General features: G+C 51.0%; 1 protein-coding gene across 4 annotated transcripts in view; it reads left to right on the forward strand.

The window, feature by feature from the left end:
- Window positions 1–15,401, forward strand: part of ccdc178 (coiled-coil domain containing 178) — a 564,802-nt gene that overhangs the window by 39,133 nt on the left and 510,268 nt on the right. For all 4 annotated transcript variants that reach the window (XM_072467843.1, XM_072467841.1, XM_072467840.1 and 1 more), the window contains exon 5: window positions 1,388–1,479. In XM_072467843.1, the coding sequence (XP_072323944.1) occupies window positions 1,388–1,479 (92 nt within the window). The remainder of the gene's footprint in view (window positions 1–1,387; window positions 1,480–15,401) is intronic.

Below are 15,401 nucleotides of genomic sequence, written 5' to 3' on the forward strand. Positions count from 1 at the left end.
TACCGCAGGGATCAGTTCTGGGTCCTCTGCTGTTTGTGATTTTCATTAATGACTTGGATGAGGGAGTTGAAGGGTGGGTCAGTAAATTTGCAGACGATACGAAGATTGGTGGAGTTGTGGATAGTAAGGAGGGCTGTTGTCGGCTGCAAAGAGACATAGATAGGATGCAGAGCTGGGCTGAGAAGTGGCAGATGGAGTTTAACCCTGAAAAGTGTGAGGTTGTCCATTTTGGAAGGACAAATATGAATGCGGAATACAGGGTTAACGGTAGAGTTCTTGGCATTGTGGAGGAGCAGAGAGACCTTGGGGTCTATGTTCATACATCTTTGAAAGTTGCCACTCAAGTGGATAGAGCTGTGAAGAAGGCCTATGGTGTGCTCGCGTTCATTAACAGAGGGATTGAATTTAAGAGCCATGAGGTAATGATGCAGCTGTACAAAACTTTGGTAAGGCCACATTTGGAGTACTGTGTACAGTTCTGGTCGCCTCATTTTAGGAAGGATGTGGAAGCTCTGGAAAAGGTGCAAAGAAGATTTACCAGGATGTTGCCTGGAATGGAGAGTAGGTCTTACGAGGAAAGGTTGAGGGTGCTAGGCCTTTTCTCATTAGAGCGGAGAAGGATGAGGGGCGACTTGATAGAGGTTTATAAGATGATCAGGGGAATAGATAGAGTAGACAGTCAGAGACTTTTTCCCCAGGTGGAACACACCATTACAAGGGGACATAAATTTAAGGTGAAAGGTGGAAGATATAGGGGGGATGTCAGAGGTAGGTTCTTTACCCAGAGAGTAGTGGGGGCATGGAATGCACTGCCTGTGGAAGTAGTTGAGTCGGATACATTAGGGACCTTCAAGCAGCTGTTGGATAGGTACATGGATTACGGGAAAATGATATAGTGTAGATTTATTTGTTCTTAAGGGCAGCACGGTAGCATTGTGGATAGCACAATTGCTTCACAGATCCATGGTCCCAGGTTCGATTCCAGCTTGGGTCATTGTCTGTGCGGAGTCTGCACGTCCTCCCCGTGTCTGCGTGGGTTTCCTCCGGGTGCTCCGGTTTCCTCCCACAGTCCAAAGATGTGCGGGTTAGGTGAATTGGCCAATGATAAATTGCCCTTAATGTCCAAATTGCCCTTGGTGTTGGGTGGAGGTGTTGAGTTTGGGTGGGGTGCTCTTTCCAAGAACCGGTACAGACTCAGGGGGCCGAATGGCCTCCTTCTGCACTGTAAATTCAATGATAATCTATGATTAATCTAGGACAAAGGTTCGGCACAACATCGTGGGCCGAAGGGCCTGTTCTGTGCTGTATTTTCTATGTTCTATGTTATTGTCTAGTGTTGGCTGCAATGTTTGTATCTCAAATTTTGCTTCAATTCTGTCTTCTGTAGATATGTAATGTCAGCTAAATTTAATCAAACACTTTCCAGTGACCTGACTTCTCCAAAACTTTGTGTTGAAGATGTCGGACTTGAGGGAACAGGTATGACTATTTTTAAAAGTTATAAAATATGCTTGTAATTGGTCCTCTGACCTAACCTTTATATGAAAAATCCTTAAAGTATTTTTTTATATATTAGATGTAACTGTTAGTTGGCTCAGTTGGATGGACAGCTGATTCATGATGTGGAGCAAAGCCCAGAGCGCGGGTTTATAATCCCATACCAGCTGTGGTTATTCATGAAGACCCTGCCTTGTCAACCTTGCCCCTCACCCAAGGTGTGAAGGCCCTCAGGTTAAATCACTACCAGTCAGCTCTCAAAGGGGAGTGCAGCCTATAATCCTCGGGGACTACGGTGATATTTACATTTATATCTTTTCATAGAATCCCTAAAGTGCAGACGGAGGCCATTCGGCCCATCGAGTGTACACTGACCCTCTGAAAAGACACCGTACATTGGTCCACACCCCGCCCTATCCCCATAACCTCACCTAACCAACACACCTTCGGACACTAAGGGGCAACTTAGTGTGGCCCATCCTTCTAACCTGCACATCTCTGGACTGTGGGAGGGAACCGGAGAACCTGGAGGAAACCCACGCAGACACGGGGAGAAAGTGCAAACTCTACACAGACAGTCACCTAAGGCCAGAATTGAATCCAGGTCCGTGGCGCTGTGAGGCAACAATGCTAACTACTGTGCCGCCCTTTTGGGCAACAATTGCATTAATGGTGACAAACAATAGATGATAATAATTGGTATTCAGTAAAATTATGGGCTACAAAATTTGTTTTAGCGCTATATGTGTTGTTTGGTATCAAAGTGGCATCCATTTGTGATGGATGCCATTTTGGTGAAAGCGTTGGGAGTGTGCACCATGACTATACAGAGTAGGAGAACTGTGACAATAATCGGTTCTAATGCTGATTTGATACCAGTGCTGCCATTTTTGACCTCACTACTCCATCTAATGCTGTCTCTGAAATGTGCACAGCTAAACAAGCATTCAGCAGCAAGATTTCACCATTTCTATTTGAAGGGATCATCAACTACTTTCAGGTTAGTTGCTGATTGATTTCTACTGGCTCTGTCTGAGTTTGTAGAATTGTGAGTTTTATGCTGCTTCGTAAAGTTGGTGAAGTTGATAGAGAATGGCACTGCACATGGCGAAGGCCTTTGTCCTGACATGAAGGGTTTGGTCAGACTAGTTATTTCTAGTCTGAGGTGCTGTAGTGACTGGAACCTTTAGCCTGCAGCATGAGAGGGTGATTGAATAGAGGCAGTACAAAAGAGGACACGTTGTTCGCAGAGGCAGGAAGAGGGGGAGAATGGCCCTCAGCACAAGAACACAAGAAATAGAAGCAGAAGTCGGCCACCAGGCCCTTCAAGCCTTTCCTGCCATTCAATACGATCATGACTGACCTACACCGGCCTCAATTCCATTTCTGTGCCATTTCCCCACAGCTCTCTATTCCTCGACCGATCAAATATTTATCCATGTCCACTTTAAATACTTTTAATGATCCAGTCTCCACCATCCTCCCAGGCAGAGAATGTATATCAGCAGCAGTGCTTAGCAGATTGTGCCCCACAAGCCTGACCACTAACATTTCCCACCGAGGTGCGTATTCTGCACTGGTGGTGAGTGGGAGGACAGTTGTGGCACAACTATTATGATGGCATCCTCGAAGCTCTCCACTGAGGTGGTCTCCTGGGAGGCTGGAGAGGGGGTCACCTGGGATGAGCTGGCGCCGTCGGCTGGAGGACCTGCGGCAGAATGGACATGTGGTCAGTGGGAGGAATGGGTCAGTCAGTAAGGCAATAACAACTGATGTTTGGCAGGTGCTCCGGGTGGAGCCTAGTGGTTCCTCACCTCTGCGGCGTCCGCCAGTCTCAGCATTGATGATCGCCCTGTCCTCGGCTGCACCGGTCACCTTCAGGGCACACTCCTCGAAGGTCATGTTGTCTGGCACACTACCGCCAGTATGGGCTCTCTCCCGGCGATTGTGGGCGAGATTTTCCTGAGGAGACACACAACAGAGTGGATCGTTGGCCACACGTGTGTTTCATAGTAGTAGGGGCGGGAAGGGTGTGAAGGAGGCGTTGGAGGGGGTTAAAGGGAGGGTGGGTAGACTCTTCTGTGGGGGAGCAGGGGGGAAAAGAGTGTTGGTGTCTACTCACTCGTGCTACCCGGTGTAGGTCATTGACTTTCTCCCTGCACTGGAGGCTAGTCCTCCTGGTCACACTTCCCGAGCTGTCTGCCGTTTTCACCTTAACCCAGACAGCACTGGGTTCCCTATGGCTGACCCTCTTGGACCCTCTGAGAACAGGATATTCCTTTGGCCTCCAGAGCATCTAGCAGCCTCCCCAGGTCAGCGTCCCCGAAATTTGGGGCTGGTGTCCTTGGTGCCATTGTTGCAAGCTGACTGCGATTGGCTGAGCAAGGGCAGCTTAAGTGCTGCTTGACCTAATTAGAAGGGGCTAGTGAGTGCGGTGTCGGCCAATCAGCTGGTGAGCCTTCATTTGCGGTGAGACGCCTGTGAGGCCTAGTTATGTGGACCAATTAACGTTGAATAATGTTGCTGACCTCGCTGGGCTGAGCGTCGGGAAGCTTGCGGCAGTTCCCGCTCACTACCATACTTTCCGGAGAATCGCGCCCAGAAGCTCCAGATGGAGTTTGGGTTATTGTCTGCAGGGAAGGAGGGGGGGGCAGTTGAGAGAGGCCAGAGGGACAGTTTACGGGGAGAAGGCGAGAAGGATGCTGCCTCATCCATTGAGGAAGCAAGCAGTGGCAAGAGAGATCGGTAGAATGAGGGAGTTAAGGTAGGGTTGGACCTGGAGAGAGTAAATGGGGTATATGACCGCTTTCATAGGAGGCTCTGTTAAGTTGGAGCTCCCGATGGGTAAGATGGGGTGAGGCGCTTCCTGGATGGGTTGGAATTTCCCAAGGTGGAGAAGGGGCGGGTTCAGGGCCTGGAGGCCCCGATTGAGCTGAGGAAGGTGATGAATGGCATGGGGGCGATGCGATGCAGGTGGGGAAGGCTCCGTTATTGAATGTCCATGCCAAGCTATTGGCGAGGTGCTTGCTTAGTGGATTGATGACTGTGTGCTGGAGGTGATCGGGGATGATCAGAAGGGTTTGGTGAAGGGAAGTCAGCTGTCAGCGACTGTGTGGAGGTTGCTTAACGTGATTAATGTACCCTCAGAGGGGCAGGAGGTTGAGGGGGGTGTTGGCGATGGACGCGGAGAAGGCTTTTGACAGGGTGGATTGGGTGTATCTGAGGTGCTAGGGCGGTTCTGGTTTGGACTGGGTTTGTGGATTGTGTCCTGCTGCTGTGTAAGGCGCTGGTGGTGAGTGTGTGAATGAACCGAGTGAGTTTGAGGTACTTTGGGCTTCTTCGCAGGACGAAGCAGGGGTACCCACTCCTCAACGCCCTTCGCCTTGGCGATAGAGCCGTTGGCATGTAGAGGAATGAGTTTGAGGGCTTTGTTATTGGCACCTTTGCTGTTCTCACCAGCCAGGTACTCCGTGAGCCCAGTGGTGGTGTCAGCTTTGAGGGTGTGGGGGCAGTGTAGGCAGAATCTGGGTTTGGAGGGTATGTCGTTGTGGTCACCGATTTTGCGACAACCATAGCTTTGTGCCAGCTTAGGGCGAAAGCCTGGAGAGCGATTGAGCGGTTGGGGGTGCCGAGCATAGTGTTTTGCTGTATGAGGATGACTTGTTATTTATTTTGGATAGGTTGGACATAATTGGGGGGAATTATGGAGATCTTGGGGGAATTTGGCTTGTTTTCAGGATATAAATTGAACATGGGAAAGAGTGAGGTGTTTCCGATCAATGTCAGAGAGCAGGAGAGGAGACATAGGGAGTTTTCTTTTAGGGTGGCGGGGACGAACTTCAAATACCTTGATATTCAGGAGTGCGGAGCTGGGCCATGTTGCATAGATTGAACTTGGCCTGATTGGTGGAGGGATTGAAGGTGGATTTTAAGAGGTGGGACGTTTCCCCGCAGTCGCTGGTGCGGGTGCGGACAGTGAAAATGGTGGTGGTTTTTGTTTGTGTCTCACAACCTCCCTATCTTTGTCTAAATCTCTTTTTTAGGAAAGTTTAAAAAACATTTTTTTTTTTTTAGAAATGTTTTTTATTGGGTTTTTGAACAAAGTATATTTACCGTTATGTACACAGGATAAGAAACATATATATAAATATATACATACATAGGAGAGAAGGGCACACCCAAACATACCAAAGAAAAGAAAATAATAAATAATACATTTTTTAAAAAAATAGAATAACTGGTAGGGTATTGTGCCCCAGCTCAACAGCAGCAACTCTGTACACCTGGCAAAATTATTTACAACACGTAGGTAGGCGATTGTTTGTGGGGGGGAGAGAGGGTGGGTGGAGACTGGGGAGGTAAATATACATTCGGGTGCCGGAGAAACAATTACAGTGGGCAATACTCGAATGGGTTTCGTGTTGGTGTTGTCGCTTGCTTCTCCCGGACGGATCTCGCTGCCATCTCGCGCTCACCTCCCCTTCTGCCGTTCCGCCCGTCTTTCGTCTTTATTCTCCTCGTTCCCTGCTTCTGGAGATGCCAAGTTTGTTATTGTATCCCATGCCTTCCTTTCGGCTCTCATTTCCCTGCCTCCCCCCACCTCCCTGTTTCTCCTCTCTTGTTCCCTGTCTCTTCCCTCTCCCTCCCTCCCCCCTCCTGTTGTTCGCCTTTCTTTGCTCTTAGGTTTAGCTGTCCCCCCCACCCCTCTCCCGGTCGATCTCTCCTTCTCATGCTTTGGCTACTTTCTCCTGATTCTTGGCTAACTGGCTATTCTTCTGCTTGTTCATTGGCCACAACAGGTCCCGGAACAATTGCGTGAATGGCTCCCAGGTTCTGTGGAAGCCGTCGTCTGACCCTCGGATGGCGAATTTGATTTTCTCCATTTGGAGTGATTCTGAGAGGTCGGACAGCCAGTCTGCAGCTTTGGGTGGTGCTGCTGACCGCGGGCAATCAGGATTCTACGGTGGGCGATCAGGGAGGCAAAGGCAAGGGAGTCCGCCCTCCTCCCCAGGAATAGATCTGGCTGGTCTGAAACCCCGAACACCGCCACTTTCGGGCATGGCTCCACCCTCATCCCCAGCACTTTGGACATTGCCTCGAAGAAGGCTGTCCGGTACCCAGCAAGTCTGGGGCAACACCAGAACATGTGGGCGTGGTTGGCTGGGTCTCCTTGGCACAGTTCACATCTATCCTCCACCTCCAGGGAGAACCTACTCATACGGATTCTGGTTAAGTGGGCTCTATGTATCACTTTTAGCTGCGTCAGGCTGAGCCTTGAGCACGTGGAGGTGGAGTTGACCCTATGCAGTGCTTCGCTCCAGAGTCCCCACCCTATCTCAATCCCCAGGTCCTCCTCCCATTTCTTTCTTGTTGCGCCCAGTACGGTGTCAGTCCTTTCTATCAGTCGGCCATACATGTCGCTACAGTTTCCTTTATCTAGTATGCTTGAGTCCAGTAATTCTTCCAGTAATGTCTGTCGTGGCGGTTGTGGGTACGTCCTTGTCTCCTTTCGTAGGAAGTTTTTGAGCTGTAGATACCTTGGCTCGTTCCCCCTGGCTAGCTGGAATTTCTCTGTCAGTTCGTCCAGTGTTGCGATCCTGCCGTCCGTGTATAGGTCCCTGATTGTCAGTGTCCCTCCGTCCTGCCCCCACCTTTTGAAGGTGGCGTCAGTCAGTGCTGGTGTGAACCTATGGTTGTTGCAGATGGGAGCTTTGTCCGACATTTTGGTCAGGCCAAATTGCTGCCGTAGTTGGTTCAAGGATTGGAGGGTGGCTATCACCACCGGGCTGCTGGAGTGTTTTTTGGGTGGGGATGGGAGTGCTGCTGTGGCGAGGGCCCGGAGGGAGGTCCCCATGAAGGAGGCCTCTTCCGCACACACCCACTTGGCTTCTGGCTCCTTGATCCATCCCCTTATTCGCTCGGCTGTCGCCGCCCAGTGGTAGAATTGTAGGTTTGGGAGGGCTAGCCCGCCCCTGGATTTTGGTTTTTGTAGGACGTTCTTTGGGATCCTAGCACCCCCCCCCCCCCATACGAATGCCATGATCAGTTTGTCCACTGCTTTGAAAAAGCTTTTTAAATCTTTTTATTGGCATTTCTCATATTGATAAACAGTTGTATATATACACATCACATTTTTCTCGCCCGCGCTAATTTTCTTTATTATACTGAGAGCTTTATTTTGTCCTCTGTTTAACTGACCCTATGTGCATTTTGTTGCGCTCTGGATCGGTCTATGGTTCCTCCCCCTTCCCCATTGTCTCCCCCTCCCTGCCCAAAACATGTGGATGTGATTGGCCGGGCCCCTCTGACACCGTAACCATTTGTCCTCCACCTCCGGGAAGAACCTGCTCGTTCGGGTTCTGGTCAGGTACGCTCTGTGCACCACTTTGAGCTGCATTTGAGTTCCAGTACCTCGAGGAGGTATTTCCATTCGACTCTGTGGAAGGCCTTTTCTGCGTCCAGGGAGACGATCACCTCTGGTGTTCTCTCCCCGGAGGGGGACATTATTACGTTCAGCAGCCGCCTGATGTTCGCTATGAGCTACCTACCCTTGACAAAGCCCATTTGGTCCTCTGCGACTACTCTGGTACACAGCCCTCGAGCCCTTTGGCCAGGATCTTTGCGAGTATTTCCGCATCCACGTTCAGCAGTGAAATGGATCTCTATGATCCACATTCCGTCAGGTCTTTATCTTTCTGGGGTATCAGTGAAATTGTGGCCTACGCTAGCATGGAGGGCAGAGTGCCCCCTGCCAGGGAGTCCGCGAACATGTCCCTTGGGTGTGGGGCCAGGACTGGTGCAAATGTTTGTAGAAGACTGCCGGCAACCCGTCGGGTCCCGGTGCCTTCCCCGCCTGCATGGAGCTGATGCTCTCCATGATTTCTCCCAGATCTCTTGGTGCTTCCAGCTCCCCCATTCTGTCTTCCCCCACAACTGGTAGTTCCAGTCCGTCTAGGAACTGTTTCATCCCTGCGCCCCCGTTGGGGGGCTCGGAGGCGTACAGTCCCCGGTAGAAGGTCTCAAATGCCCGATTGACCTCCTTTTGGTTCTGTTTCCAGTCAGCCTCTGCAATCCTTTACCTGCGCTATTTCCCTTGTGGCTGCCTGCTTTCTCAGCTGGTGAGCCAATAGGCAGCCAGTCTTGTCTCCGTGTTCATAGAAGGTCCCCCGTGTCTGGCGGAGTTGGTACACTGCTTTCCTAGTGGATGGCAAGTTAAAGTCCATTTGCAGCTTTTTTCTCTCTGCCAGCAGCTCTACAGTCAGGGCCTCGGAGTATTTTCTGTCGACTTCCAGGATGGAGTCCACCAGCTGTTGCCTGGCCACCCTCTTCTCTATCTATGCTTGCCTTGCAGGCTATCATTTCTCCTCTAATCACGGCCTTCAGTGCCTCCCAGAATGTGGAGGGTGAGACCTCCCGTTTTGGTTGTTACTAACGTAGTCGCCTATGGCCCGCGATGTTTTTTGACAGAAGGCCTTGTCAGCCAGGAGGTCCGTATCCAGCCTCCACGTGGGGCGCTGGGCCCGGCCTGTCTCAAACCTCACATCCATCCAGTGTGGAGCGTGGTCGTTGATAACGATCGTGGAGTATTCCGTTCCCGTGATCCCTGGACGCACCGATTTCCCCACTGCAAAGAAGTCGATATGAGTGTATACCTTGTGTACTTGTGAGAAGTATGAAAATTCCTTCTCTCCTGGGTGCAGGAACCTCCATGGGTCTACCACCCCAATCTGCTCCACAAATGCTCCCAGTTCCCCAGCCATGCCAGTTTTTTTCCCTGATCTGGGGTTTGATCTGTCGGTCAGTGGGTCCTGTACGCAGTTGAAGTCGCCCCCCCATCATCAGTCGGTGTGTGTCAAGGTCGGGGATTTCTGCCATGGTCTTCTTTATGAATTTTGTGTCGTCCCAGTTGGGAAGTTGGGAGCGTACCAGTACATTTACCAGTACGACTGGTGCCCCTTCCAGGACACCGCTGACCATGACGTACCGTTCCCCCTGGATCCGTAACTGTCTTGGTTTTCGTAAACCTCGTCCTCTTGCTAATTAATATTGCTACCACCCTAGCCCTCGTCCCGTAGCATGAGTGGTATGTCTGTCCCACCGAGCCCTTTCTTACCAGCAGTCGGTCCTTCTCCCTCTGGTGTGCCTCTTGTAGGTAGATTTTGTCTCCTTGTAGGCTTCTTAGGTGGGCAAAGAGTCTGGATCTTTTCACTGGGCCGTTGAGCCCCCTTACGTTCCAGGTAACAATCCTGGTGGGGGGTTTTCGAACCCCCCCCGGTCCTGCGGGATCACCCATATTTACCTGGTGGACGCGCCCCTGGACTCCGAGGTTTCTCTTTGTTAGGGGGCTGTCCAAAATGGTTGCGGTCGCCGCTCTCACCTTGAGGTCGGACGCCAACGCTCCGGGGTTTCCCTTTGTCCAGGGGGCACCCAACATGGCCGCCAGCTATGTGCACGCCTCGTGGCTGCGCCCCTGCCCTCCAGTGTCTCCCTTCGGCTTGAAGCCCTCCCGAGTGGCTGTTTGTGGTGCCATCTTGGTTCCTCGTCCTGCTCCATGCCCGCCGAGGCCTGTGTTCGTGCTGCTTATCTACCTCACCCTTCTCTTTGCTTCTCTTTTGTTCTGCGCTCTCCCCTCGACTCCTCTTTCCCCCCCCCCCCATAGTCCCTGTCCCTCTGCCCCCCCCCCCCCCCCTGTGTTCTTTCCCCCCTTCTGCCCTGTCTCCCCACCCCCTCTTTGTGCCAGGTGCTCCCTCTCCCCTGAGAGGCATGCCGCGGCCCTCCTTTCTTCCTGCCCTCCCGTGTTAGCCCTCCTTGCTAGCATGGTGGCCCCCCCTCCCAGCACTTGCCCTGCTCTGGCCCTGCTTTACCTTCCTTTTGCTAGCCCTTGTCTCGCCCTCCTGCCCGCCTTTCTCACCCTCATTTACCTTGCTCTGCTCCACCCCATTGCATTGAGAGATGGAACGAGTTCGGGAACTAGTCAGCACAGTCCCACGCAGTACATCAAACACATGTGTACATTTCATGATCTTATTGTCTCTGTTTGCGATCTGTCCTCCACTCTTTGTTCCGATTCTTCCTTTCTTTTCCATCCCCGTCGCTTTCATGATTGCGGCTGTTTCTCCCCCAGTTTGTTCGATGTAACGAACTCCTCCGCTGCCGCTGGGGTGTTAAAATACAGCTCCTTCCCCTCAAATGTTACCCAGAGTTTGGCTGGGTATAACATCCTAAATTTCATATTACTTTTGTAGAGTGCTGATTTGGCCTTGTTGAATTCAGCCCTTCTTTTGGCCAGGTCCGCCCCAATGTCCTGATACTCCTTTATGATCTTCCCTTCCCACATGATCGATTTCGTCTTTAGGATTTTTTCCCTGTTTTGGAACCGGTGCAGCTTCACGATAATCGCTCTGGGCTGCTCCCCGGCTTTGGGCCTGGGTCGAAGCGACCTGTGCGCCCTGTCGATTTCTTGGAGGGTTTGGAAATTTCTCCCTTCCCACTAGCTTGCCCTGCATTTGGGTAACGTAGCCTGTTGGGTCTCTGCCCTCCATCCCCTCTGGCAGACCCACTATTTAAACATTCTGCCGTCTGGACCTATTTTCCTGGTCCTCCACTTTCCCTCTTAGACTCCCCTGGGTCATTACCAACCTTTTCACCTCGGTTTCCTGAGTTACCATCCTGTCGCTCTGGTCCGAGGCAGCCCTCTCCAACTCCTGAATAATTTTCTCCTGCGCCTCCACCTTCCTTTCCAGGCCATTGATGATTCGCTGCATTTGGTCCATTGTCTCCACCAGCATCTCCTTCATCATTGTGTGGAGCTCCGTCCTGAGTGCCTCCCTCATGGCATTTATCTCCGTTTTTATCTCCTTCTTTATGGCATTTATCTCAGTTTTCAGCACACTTCTCCATTCCTCCCCCTGTGCTGGGGGGGCTGGGGGGTGGTTGACTCGTCCTGTTCCTGTTCCGCTGCTCGGCTCACCAGCTTTTCCACTTCCTGGTTCGCCTGAACCTCCGCCTCGCCTCGTGGTGCCGCCTGCCTGTGCGGCCGCAGCTCCTGCCTTTTTCCCTCGCTTTCGCTGCTTCTTCTTACATCTCGCCGTCCGCCCGATTTATTATTAATTACAGGCATATTTCTGTTATACGCCTTTCTCTTTTTGCTGGGCTTTGGTGCGAAAAAGAAAGAAATTCTTTTTTTTCTCCCCAAAGAAAAAACCCCAAAGGTTTTTTTTTTAAACTATTTCTTTTTGCAAGGTTTTTTTTTTTGAAAGTTTTTTAAATTTTCAGGAGAAAAAAAAAGTTGAATAAAAATAAAACATTTTTTTTTTTTTTTTTTTGTCTTATCGTCTCCGACTTACAGGCTGTTTCTTAGTCGCGCTCCCCACTCCTCCTCCACGTGCAGCACACCGGGACCAGTCTCTCCTCTCTCAACTTTTTTCCCTCTTCAGCTTCGTGGAACGGAGCTTTGGCGCCTGGGCATGGCAAGCGTGACGGGGCCGATTTCGCGTGACTTTAGTTTTTTAAAAGACCCTCCAGGAAACCCTCCGGAAAAAGCCGCGATTTTGTGGACCTGCGGGAGCCTCTTTGCTGCGGCCACTCCATTTGCGAACGCCACCGGTAGTCCTTTTTTAGGAAAGTAGGAAAGTTAATGAGTTGATCTCAGGGTTTGTGTGGGCGGGGAGGCCCCAAGAGTGTGGCAGGCATTTTGGATCAGGGGCGAGGGGTGAGGGCAGTGGGGAGTGGCTGGCATTGCCGAATTTGATAAATTGTTATTGAATGGCAAATATTGCGAAGGTAGGGAAATGGGCTGTGGAGGCAGGTCGGTCTGGGGGCGTGTGGAGGCGGAAACATGTAGAGGAATGAGTTTGAGGGCTTTGTAATTGGCACCTTTGCTGTTCTTGCCAGCCAGGTACTCCATGAGCCCAGTGGTGGTGTCGGCTTTGAGGGTGTGGGGGCAGTGTAGGCAGAATCTGGGGTTGGAGGGTATGTCGTTGGCACCGATTTTGCGAGAACCGTAGTTTTGTGCCAGCGAGGCTGGATGTGAGGTTCCGGGGGTGGCAGCAAGTGGGGATTGAGTACTTCAGGTACGTGGTATTGGGAGCAAATTTGTGGGGCTGGAGGAATTGTATGAATTGGATGAGTTGCCCAAGGGGAATAGTTTTAAGTACCTGCAGGTTCGGGATTTTGTGAGGAGAGAGGTGCCGTCCTTCCTGGGACTGCCACCTCCGGTGTTGCAAGACGAGCTATTGTCGGAGGACGAGATAGGGGACGGACATTTAAAAGGAAGTGATGGAGAGGGAGGGCGCCCTGGTGGAGGATGGTAAGCACAAATAGGAGGAGGAGCTGGAAGGGGAGGTGGGGTCTGGGACATGGACTGAGGCCTTGTGGAGGGTGAATGTATCCTGATTGTGAGAGGTTAAGCCTCATCCAGTTTAAAGTGGTGCATAGGGCCCACATGACGGTGGTGAGAATGAGCAAGTTCTTTGCGGGGATGAATATATGTGAGGGCGATGCCCGGGGGCACCCGCGAATCACGTCCACGTGTTCTGGGTGTGTCCAAGACAGAGGGGGTTCTCGGACGTGATGTCTGGGTTGCTGGGTGAGGGGATGGTTCGAGTCTGGATGTGCCGATATTTGGTGTGTCGGAAGACCCGGGAATCCAGGGTGAGGAGAGAGGTCGATGTATTGGCCTTTGCTTCCCTGATAGTCCGGAGATGGATTTTGCTGGGATGGCAGGATCGGAGCCACCAAAAGCAGGGGTGTGGGTTGGTTCCTGAGGTTGGAAAAGGTTAAGTTCGTTCAGTGGGGTCGGTAGAGGGGTTTGTCTGGAAGTGGAAACTGCTCATCGATTTCATCAATCATCGATTTCATCAAAGAGAATTAGCAAGATGGGGGCGGGGTCGGTGTCAGGGTGCTGGAGGGTTGTGGTTGTTTATTGGTTTGATTTGTTGCTCTTCTCATTCTGTATGTATTTGTTAAATACCTTGAATAAAAATATTTAAGATATTGCATTTCTGATGTCCGTTCTTTGGAACTGTATGGAAAGGGAAAGAATAAGTAAACATAAAAGGAATGGACTGGTTGGAGAGTTGGGAGATGTGATTAAAAGCTTAGTTCAAGCGATAGGCTTTAAATAAGTTTTAAAGATAGTGAAGGAGGAGAAATTTAATGAGCTAGTGAAGGTTTTGCCTTCAATGGAGGGTTCACTGAGTGCTGGAGTTAAAGGACAGAAGTGGATTCTCAGACTGGAGGCGATTCATAAGGCAATTGAAGGATTTGAAGATGTGTTGAAGAATTTAAAATTCCGTGAGTTGAGTTTAATAAGGACACGGAGTCCACAGCAAGTAAGAATAAAGAACTTTGATTTGTTTACAGTTACGTTTACCGACCCTCTTTATGGTTGGTGCCTTATTGGCCAACCTTTTTATATGTAGCTGAATGGAGTTCTCTGCCCCTCAGCAGGAGAGCTCCTACTCCGTGAGTACCACGGGGAAGCAAATCATACCGACCCCGTAAGTCCCGTGCAGGATATTGAGTGTCATGTTCTGTAGACTGGCCAAAGTAAATAATGAACTACAGAACATATAGTTTTAAATAATTTATAGTAGAACAAACTTCTTGCTAAGATAACTAGGATAAATAAACTAACGAACAACTAAAACTAAACAACTCTCATGGAACTACTGCAAATACGTCTATCTTCCAGCATGACCAACTCCCAGATCAAATGGTGACGTGATGGGTTTACATTGCCACCTCGTGGTCGGAGGTCGTGCATGACATTATGTACAAACTTACATTACGCATATCATCACAGTGAGGAGCCAGGATAAGTTGGTGAAATTGAGTGCTATGTGGGCAAAACTTGGAAGTAGACAGAAACATAAATTAGGAAACTCCCACACTGTAACTATAGCCAGGCATAATGAACAGCTTGAATTAAAAAAAAATAATGTTGGAAAGACCTGCTTACTGGATCACCAGCAAATTCTGCTTAAACACTTGCTAAGATCAAAACCTTGACTGACATTCAGGACACAACTTTCATGATTAGAATTGGTGCCAGGTTGGAATATGAATCAGCACTGCCAAACTGACACCTGGGGCGGGATTCTCCGCTATCTGGCGGGGCGGGCCATACTGGCGCTGAGGAGTGGCGTGAACCACTCCGGTGTCGGGCCGCCCGAAAGGTACAGAATCCTCCGTACTTTCAGAGGCCAGGCTGGCGCCGGCAGGGTTGGCGCCGCGCCAACTGGCGCCAAAGGGTATGCCGGTACGAGTCGGCGCATGTGCGGGAGCGCCAGCGTGTACTGGCGTCATCCCAGCGCATGCGCAGGGGGGTTCTTCTCCGCGTCGGCCATGGCGGACCGTTACACCGGCCGGCGAGGAGGGAAAGTGTGCCCCCGCGGCACAGGCCCGTCCACGGATCGGTGGGCCCCAATTGTGGGCCAGGCCACCATGCCCCCCCCCCCCCTCCCCTCCCCGAGGACTCCGTAGGCCGCCCGCAGAGCCAGGTCCCGCCGATATGGACCTGGTGTAATGTACGCCGGCGGGACTGACCAAAAACGGGCGGCCACTTGGCCCATCGCGGGGCGGAGAATTGCTGGGGGGGAGGGTGCACTGCCAACGACCCCCGACCGGCGCAACGCGATTCCCGCCCCCACCGAAAAACCGGCGCCGGAGAATCCGCCCCCCCCCAGCGATTCACCCGCCCGGCGGGGGTCGGAGAATCCTGCCCCTAAAGTGTCAAAATGGGCAACCATTCAGGTTACTTTATCACCTTACTTTTGAGTTGTGGAGGCTATGAAATGTAGTGGTTTGTATTTGCAGGACAAAAACCTAAATTGCAAAGCATAACTTCATTTGTTGTGTGTGTTTAAAGTCTTTATTTTATTTTGACATTTTGGTCATTGATT

Source organism: Scyliorhinus torazame, chromosome 11 (assembly GCF_047496885.1).
Source record: "Scyliorhinus torazame isolate Kashiwa2021f chromosome 11, sScyTor2.1, whole genome shotgun sequence".
Lineage (NCBI taxonomy): Eukaryota > Metazoa > Chordata > Chondrichthyes > Carcharhiniformes > Scyliorhinidae > Scyliorhinus > Scyliorhinus torazame.